Source organism: Marmota monax, unplaced genomic scaffold, assembly GCF_021218885.2.
Source record: "Marmota monax isolate L192 unplaced genomic scaffold, Marmota_monax_Labrador192_F-V1.1 WCK01_AAM20220418_F8-fsc00003, whole genome shotgun sequence".
Lineage (NCBI taxonomy): Eukaryota > Metazoa > Chordata > Mammalia > Rodentia > Sciuridae > Marmota > Marmota monax.
In genome coordinates, this window is record NW_026694084.1 from 14,249,157 (window position 1) to 14,258,386 (window position 9,230).

A 9,230-nucleotide genomic window follows, 5' to 3' on the forward strand; every position below is an offset into this window, starting at 1 on the left:
TGTACCCATTTCATAAGTGATGCTATGATTAAAAACAAAATAAGTCTAGTTTCTTGGAAAATTTTAGTTTAACACAATGGAATTTTTTCTTGAAAATTGACATTGACATTGTAATATGTTCTGCTGATGTTTTCCTGAAGTCGGGATTCTTCCTAGAGCTGATATTTAAAAATCTATAAATAATATCTGCAGTGAATAGCCTAATATTTTTGCCTTAAAAGATAGAGGGGCTGGGGTTGTGGCTCAGAATTGAAGCACTTGCCCAGCATGTGTGGGGCACTGGGTTCTATCCTCAGCACCACATTTAAAAAAAATAGGTATTGTGTCCACCTACAACTAAATAAAATATTTAAAAAAAGATAAGTGGAATTTCAAATGTTAATAATAGTAGTATATTAATAACATTCTCTACATGCTTTCTAAGATGCTTTGTGTGCTTTCTCAAAAGCTTCAAGCTTCTTCAACAGAAGTAGAGCCCAAAAGTCGTTTATGTAAAAATGTTTTAATATTTACAGACTTATTACAGAGCAGTTTGTGTTTTAATATTTAGTGCATTCGCATTTTGTAGTAAGACAGGAGAGGGTCAAGTTTGATTTTTATTCTTGAAGGCTCACTCAAGTAGAGTGATCACAACATGGTCATCCTGACCTTGCCATAACATCTCTCCTTCAAAGTGCACCAGTCTGTGTTTCCTGGCACGCATGAGAATGCCCACTACTTTATCTGAAATACGAACATATCTGTCAAAGAGTTCTCCAAAAGTAACCTGAATCTTGCCATCATGTCTGTGGCGAGCCATTGTGCGGATGACGAAGCACAGCTCCATAATTTCTCTGTAGATATGCTCCTCGGCTCGCTTGGCCCTTTCAGCAGTTTTGGTTCCCTCTTTGGGACGGCCATAGCCCTCGTCTCCTTTGTGCAGGCGAGTGGACATGGCTAGCTCGTAGTCAAATTCTTCACTGAAAGGGTTGAGCTTCTGGGATTGTACGTGTTCATCAGCCCACTGTTGCCATCTCCCTTTCAAATTGTCCACCTGGCTGTATTTCCGATGGGCCTTGCAGTTGAGTTGCTCTGTAAATCTGTTTGCCCTGAAGGAGAGAGAGGATGAAGAATGAAGGTACTGATAATTTGGGATGGAGTTGTAGCTTAATGGTAGAATGTTTGCCTAGCACGTGTAAGGCACTGGGTTTAAACCTCAGCACTTTAAATAAATAAGTAAATAAATGTATTGTGTCCATCTAATACTAAAAATGTCTTTCAAAAGTATATACTGATAATTTAGCACTCAAGTGTTGCTTTCCATTTGTTCTCCCATGCATCTGCATCTTAATGTGAGTCTTTATAGTTTTTTCATTATAAAAGACATATAAATGCATCACAAAAAATTAGAACTGGAAAACAAAAGGTACACCCCCACTATCATTATTATTTTGATGTGTGTTCTAGATTATTTTGGTATAAATAATAGTATATTTAAAACTACTATGATATGAAGTGCTATTTCAAGAAGCAACTATCATACAAAATTAATGCAAATTTTATTGTCTCATGTTAGTAACATTTCAGAAGTAGAAACAAATTATACTGGAGAATCTATGTATAGGGTCTCTAAATCAATTATTTTCCAAAGATAATCATTATACCACCCACACATACATTGCAATATCCAGTTATGAATAGATTTTCATATTTGGATTTTTAATGAGAACATATATACATGATATTTACAAACTTTAAGTATAGGTTGTACAATCAGAAAACACTGGCTAGCAACAATAATATTTATTGAACACTATACTAGCATTCTTCTAAATACTTTTTATTAATTTTCTCCACAACCATTCTATCAGATAAATACCACTATTCCCACTTCACAGATGAGGAAACAGTCCAGAGACATTCACTTCTTAAAGTTACAGAAATATTAAGTCGTGGAACCAGAATTTGAACCACAGTTGAGCTGGTGGCAGAGCCTGCATATAACTAATAGGAAATACTGCCTGAATGAGTTGTGGATACAGGATCCAAGTACAAGACTGAAGATGCAGTTGATGTTCTTTCTACCTATAATGATGCCACTCAATGAGCAGGTACGGTGTCTGATAAATGAGTTGTAAGACTTCCCTGACACTTCTGTATCTGCACCCTGTTAGACTTCTTTCTCCAGGTCTTTTTGCATGCAATAGTAAAACAGAGATTTGTACCTGTCAACCTCACAGGTGATCCACATTTCCTTCTCCCCCAGCTCATGCCCTGATGCATTGCGATTGGAGAGTAGTGCTGAAATTATTTGTGTGAATGGCATGCCTGAGCTATCTGAACCCTCACAACTTGCTATTCAAAACCAGATACAGATCACACTTAGATGTCCCTTGCTATTCAAACTCATTTCATAAAATCTGCTCAGGAGGAGTTCAGGAGGCAAAATATGAGTTACTGAATCACATTATTAATTTTCTTCTGAGGATTTTCAAGTCTCTTCCCTGGCAGTAAGCTTCAGCCTCAATTATGATATGAGATTTGGGTTTGGCCAAGATGGCCTTAAGCTATTTATGAAGACTCTGTCATTTATTTTTGTGGTACCAAGAAGACAATGGCCTTTTTGCTCCTTTGAAAATGGGGTAAAGAGTCCAGCCAGGTGCAGACATCAAACAGATGCAGTAAGGGAGGAATGCCTAGGTACATTAACATCGCTTTCAAAAGGGGAATGACATCCACTAGATGGCGACCTTTCATTAATTCTCATGCCCTATTCCAGCTACATCTTGCATTATTACAGTAGAATGGAATTGGTGCTTCATTGCATGAGCCATATGGAGAAAAGTGTGCCAGAATTAATTGGAAAAAAAGCAGAATACAAAAACTATATGCATTAATACAACTTTATAAAATCCTTTACATGTGAAAAAGTGCTAGAAGCTACACCACATTGGAGCAGAATGGATTTCTGTCAGTCTGGCTAGTCCTCACCATCACCTGCCACACTATACACTGTCCCTGTTTAGATGCCCACAGCATGCAGAACTTGGTCTCGTTATTAAAGGAGAGCAAGCCCCTTGTCCTCTTGGAGCCACAGTGATCAATGACAGGCATAGTCTTCGAAACCAGCACAGAGCCATCTTGGCAAAACCCAAATCTCACGCCTACTTCATTTTAGAGCATGAAAAAAGACATGAAATACCTCAGAAGAAAGTTAATAGTGGAATCCATTAACTCATACTTTGTCTCCTGAGCACCAACTGTAGTTTGGTCCTATAGTATAAAAGTAATACATCCTACATTTATAGAACATCAGGGCATTGTGACAATCCTTCTGTTCTTTATTATAATTATTAGAATAGCTACTGGGCACTGCTTTAGGTATCTTCTGGATATTCAATAATGAAACAAACAGAAAGGAAAGAAAACAAAAAGAAAATCACTAAGAGACCCTCATGAAAATAATCTAGTACAAATTTCAGTAAATGACACAATTGCCACTCTAAAACGTATACACCAGGGTAAAGAATTCAGTAGCATATGCACAAATGAAATTATTTATGTTGGTATACAGATAACTTTTTTCTTTTTCTTAAAATTCTCTCTCACTGGTATTATATTGATTTTGTAGCTTAAAGAAATTTCCAAGAAAAGAAATTCAGAAAATTATAAGAAGAGAAATTTAAAGAAACTACAAAATCTAAAGAAATTAAATTTAAAGAAATTGCCCTCCAGAGGTAATTTGTTTATGTCATGCAGGCCTCTGATTCTTTGATGTAGTGTTCTTCTGATTTTAATTAGGAATTTAGATTCCCTGAGTGTTGAAACTAAATGTCACTGGTTATAAGGGTTGGAGTTGACATGGTAATAAATCTAAATAGAAGAGAGACATTTATCTTTTAAAAGAAAACACTTTCTCAACCTTGCTACATTGTTGAATTTTTATTTCCAATAATAGAAGGAAAAGGAAACAAAAGAAGTTTGATCCTACAACTAACAATTAGAAAATAAGGCTATTTTAAAAATTAGGAGGAAACCTATCTTAATGGGTAATTTTCTCAGTCTATAAACATTATTGTTTTATATTTCTAATTTTTAAAAAGTTTGAGAATATGAGGTTTAAATTAGGATTTTTTTTTTCCTTCAGTGCTAGATATAGATCCCAGAGCCTTTCACATGCTATATCACTGAGTTACTACCCCAGCCTCTGGGCATTAGGAAGCCTCATACCCTGAATATTTTCTTGGTCAATGAATTTAACAATGAATGCCAGATTATCCTATTTTTTTTTATTTTCAGGTGAAAAATCTGAAAAATGGTTTACATGGAGCTTTAGAAAGACAATCTAGTATAAATTAAAAGAAAACAAAGAACCATTCAAAGACTAGTATTGTCACCTATTTTAGGAGACCAATATTGAATCCATATCCACTTCCTCGGTTTCTTTATTATCAGTAAACAAATTTTCTTGTAACTAATTAAAAAAAAATTCTGCTGGATGTGGTGGTACATGTCTATAAATCCCCGAAGCTTGAGAGGCTGAGGCAAGAGGCTGTCAAGTTCAAAGTCAGCCTCAGCAAGTTAGAGAGACCCTGAGAAATTTAGTGAGACCCTGTTTCAAAATTAAAAGGGGTGGGGATGTGGCTCAGTGGTTAAGCATACCCCTAGGTTCAATCTCTGTTATGAAAATAAATAAATAATGGCCATTCTGCATTTTTTTAAAGTAACTAATTCTACCAGATATTGCAAGCAATCTGTCTTGGAAATCTAGCTTCATTCACTGAAAACAATTTTGCAAAGAATTTTATATCTGTCAACAGTAAACATGACGTTAGTTCAGTGCTGCTAATGTGAAGGGGCCTTGTTGCAGTAAGGTGAGAATATGGAAATGCATTTTTCCCTAATTCTGTCATTTTGGAGTAATAGTTATATGGGTAAGTTATTAAATATGTAATGGAATAACATAGAATACAAAAGAAGTTTGATCCTATAACTAACAATATCTAAAAGGTATATTTCAAGCTTACCCATTCTCTGACAGATGCCCTTCAACAGCATCCCAGCCTTGAAATGTCATAGAGCCTACAGGTGAGTTTTCTGGTCTGTCTGGGAAGTGCTTGAAGGTGACCCCTCCCCACAGATCCTAAAGGAAGCATTTCTCCTAGTGCCAAGGCGCCCTTCACTGTGAGTCCAGTAAAGAACATCTGCCACACTTTCCATCCTTGCAGAGAAGTGCTGGGGAGAGTTTGTTCCTCTGTGTATGAGTTAGCTTCCCTGGAGGAAGTGTTGCTAATTTGATTAAGGGGAGCATGACTTCAATAGGGCCCCCTTTATCAGAAACAAAATGATTGCATCCAAAAGGCAATATGATCATTTCTGATCATCCATGTTCTTTTCTCTGTTGTCTTGTCAACAGTTTTGAGACCTAAGCTGTGATTCTCTTTGCAAATTGGTAACTGCCCCCAGAGTCCCAAGGGAAGAGTTCCCTCCCTGCTCTAGAACTGAGGGCAGGCAGTAGGAGGTCAAGTGTCTCTACTTCTGAAGTCCTTCTACCTGGTTGCACAAACACTCTACACATTTGGAGTTACTAGGATTCCATTGATGAAGTTGACACTGATCTCTACTGGGAGAGTAAGTCCAGCATAGTGATTAAGAATACAAGCTCTGGATCAAGCTTTCTAACTCTCTAATTACCTAGTCTTGTGACTTGGATATTTCTTGACATTTGTGTATATCCATTCATTTATCTATAAAGTGGCACCTAACATGCAACACCTGCTGCTTTTACCAAACACAACTGGGAAGAAAGAGTGGATGATTGGTGCTTTATTTATACACCTTTATGAGAGAGGACCCGATTTATTTTGCTAAAGGAACTAGAACAAGTCATACATAATCAAAAGATTCTTTTTAGAATAAGGCATAAAATATAAATAATTTTCATAGTAAAATCCTAGTTAGCAAAACCACTCCATGGAATATCATGTGGTAATGATTTACCACCAAGAACTCTTTCTACTTAAGCAACCATGACAAAATTTTTGCTCTGTTGTCACTTATGGGGAGAGGGTAGTACCTACAATGAAAAATAGAAAAACATGCCCTTTGATACAGACATAATAATGGCACTTTCAGTTCTTAAGTAATATTGGAGTCTCCTCAGGCCAAAAAAAAAAAAAAAATCCCATTGGACTTCTGAAATTGCCAAGCACAGCTAGGATTACCTTTGGCCTTAAGAGCTGCTGTTGAAGGTCTCCTTCTGGTACCCTGTGTACTCTGAGACCGGGGAAAGGAACTGAAGAAGGGAAGAAGGAAGTTTACTACCCTTCTTGCAACCAAAACCAAAACACCACAGAGAGTCAAACTCCTAGCACCTCAAAGGGTTGGGATCACCAAGTCTGAGCTCCTGCAATATAATGGGTACAACTTACTAAAGAGCTCCCCTGAATCCATTGTTTTTCATAGTTAATATAAAAATAACTCAATAAAATATGAATTATCACATTATTTTTTTAAATGAGAACACAGAAACTCAACATTGTCTAAGAAACCATGAGTCAAATCTAATTGTCTCTTGTTCAGCACTTCTATATTTCTCACTGAGAAAGTGCCATATGCATGCCTGATTTCAGGAACACAGAAAAGGATCCTAATGCCACTTCCCACTTTCAGTCGAGAATAGTGCATGGACCCAAATGTCCATGTCTGAGGTTGGCACTGTCCTTTCAGCCCAGTGACACGCCTTCCCTATAGTACTCACTACCCGCCCAGTCTTCCAGATTCTTACTAACTCTAGTAGTGCTTCCCTGGCTTTCTGGATTCCTGGAGATGATGCCTGATCATTAGAGATCCTGGTACAGTGGTAGGAGACATTCACTTACTGGGAGGGCATGGGGCGTTTGATCCTGACAACAGCCACCTGCTCTGCATCCTGCTCGGGCCTTTCCTCTGTCTCCCCTCCGTAGCCGCTGTCCTCTGTGTCTATGCTGTCACTCTTCCACTTGGGCTCTTCCTGTTCCATCACTTTCCAGCCTTTGGTCAGTTCAGATACCAGGTTGGCGCATTTTCTCCTCCGTGTCGGGGAGTCTTGTCTGTGGAGCCTCCTGTCGATGTCATCCTCTGGCTGTCCGGGTTCAGGCACGCCACTGTCATTCTCGTACCTGTGGCTAAGGGAGCTCATGTCTCCTCCTCTCTCATAAGCTTTGCTGACAACTGTTTTAGTCACCTCTTTCCTTTTGATATGGGAGACCTCCGTGGCTTCATCTCCACGTCCCTCTGGCTTTGGGGATGGAAACTTTGGGGCACCCTGAGCTTCCTGGTGGGGGATAGGGTCTATTGCTGGTTTAGGAGCTTGGGGTGGGTCCCGGGTCCCTCCAGGAAGCCAGCCTGCAGGCTCCTGGGCCTGCCTGGTACTGTTCTCATTCGCCCACTGCTGCCAACCTCGAGCCAAGTTGATGACCAGGGTGGCTGTGCGTACCTTCCGGAGGGCACTCTTGGCTGGGCCCTCAGCCCTTTCCTTTTCTCCTGGTGCCATGCTACCTGTCTCTTCTGTGCTGGGAGCCTGTGTACTAGCTGAAATGAGTGTGGTCCAGCGAAGGGCCTGGGATTTAAATAGAAGCAGAGTGTGCAGTGGGAAGGAGAACGTGGTGATGGTGGAAACTATGCAAAGCATTTCTTGCCAAGATGTGGTGCCTTTGCCCTGATGGTGTTCTTTTTTTAAACCCTGACAGCTCTGGTTTCATCACAGCAGAGGGAAATCTCTGCTGGAAAAGGACAGTGCTCACTCCCTTTCTTCTCTGGGTGCCAGAGTAGAAATTACTAGACCAAATCATGTGCTCAACTTTATGTTTTCCTTGACCTTAAAATATGATCCTACCATTTATAAGCGCATACAATATGTGCACAAATTGTGCCGGGAACATTACAGTTTTGTTCTCATGTACACCTCAGCAGCCCTCAATACAGCTGTCATCTAGTCCCATTTTATAGTTGAGTAAAATGAAATCTAAGTTCCCACTGCTAATAATATCTGAGATTCAAACCCAGATCCATCTAGTTCAACCCTGTTTTTTCATTCTGTTATCCAAGATGCTAAGTTGCGTTTTTCTTTTTCTTTCAACTCCTTTAGAAAGAGAACTTAGAAGATCAACTGATCCAACTTTTACTTTCTAAATAAGAAAATCGAATCCCAGATAACAGGGAGACCAAGGTCTACTCAGTTAAAGACCGATTATTTTCTAATTTGGGGTTTTACTCAAAGTATCGACAAGTCATATTAATACATAAGACAATCACAATTTCAGTCTAATCATCTCAAGACTTAAAAGACCTGCACACATGTCACAGTTTAGAAATTATTGCTAGAATAAATATTTGCAAATAATTTGTTTAAAGAGAATATTTAAAAACGAAATAAATATTAATATTATCAGAAGTACACATACCCTTCCTATTTTGTTTTGAATAGCACAAACTTTGTTAGCAGGCCTTTAGGTTTTTGTAGGCAAATTATTTTTCTCAGTCCTCAGAACAGAGACTGAATATTTTTATAAATATTTATAATATTTTTATAATATTTATAATATTTTTAAAGGATTGTAAAGATAGGTCACTTGTATAGAAAAGAACCATCTAGGCAATATATTAAACCAGATAAAAATGCACAGGGCTCAGCACTGAATAATTTCTTAAAGACAAGTAAGGGATGTTTTTAAACTTCAAGAGTTCTATAGGCCTTAAACTATATACTTTTCACTGATCTTGACATGCAGTTCACCTCTTAACTAAACAGCTATCTGAAAGTATTGTAATAAGTATAAAAGTTAATTACTTCTGATGGTGAAACATGTTTATTTGGGGGGAGAAAGTTGATGTTAGTTTCTCATCATGTCAGTTATTTATGTCCTAGGATTAAAACAATTCGGGAAATGATTTAATACTCTGTCTAGAAATCTGTCAGACGTGTTCAGACTTCAGCAACATCAGATAATTTTTGCTAAAAGCCAACAATGTCCAGACAGAATCCTTCTTAATTAATTAAGAGAGAATTGGATCACCAGAAAAGAAAACTTTTGCAAACAAAGATTTCAATCTGAGTCTGAATTTCTGGCGTTTCATCCTGGAATATAGATTCACCAAAGACTATTCGGTTCTTGTCAGATTTCCTTCTTCCCATTAGAAGCCCTTGGAAAGAATGGGCTACCTCTGAGATTGCCTCAAGCTTAGCCAAGGATCAGGCTAATTTACACCTT

General features: G+C 38.2%; 1 protein-coding gene across 1 annotated transcript; it reads right to left on the reverse strand.

The window, feature by feature from the left end:
• Positions 1 to 483: 483 nt before the first annotated feature.
• Positions 484 to 7,570, reverse strand: Abra (actin binding Rho activating protein). Its single transcript, XM_046464593.2, has 2 exons — positions 6,861 to 7,570; positions 484 to 1,088 (listed from the first exon to the last, which is right to left on the reverse strand). The coding sequence occupies exons 1-2, from the start codon at positions 7,511 to 7,513 to the stop codon at positions 611 to 613; spliced, it is 1,131 nt and encodes a 376-aa protein (XP_046320549.1). The 5' UTR covers positions 7,514 to 7,570; the 3' UTR covers positions 484 to 610.
• Between the last annotated feature and the right edge of the window lie 1,660 nt (positions 7,571 to 9,230).

Coding starts and splice junctions, on each gene's coding strand:
- Abra (XM_046464593.2), bottom strand. CDS start 7,513: ATGGCACCAGGAGAAAAGGAAAGGGCTGAGGGCCCAGCCAAGAGTGCC. Junction 1,089..6,860: donor AAACGCCCCATGCCCTCCCA/GTAAGTGAATGT, acceptor TCTCTCCTTCAG/GGCAAACAGATTTACAGAGC.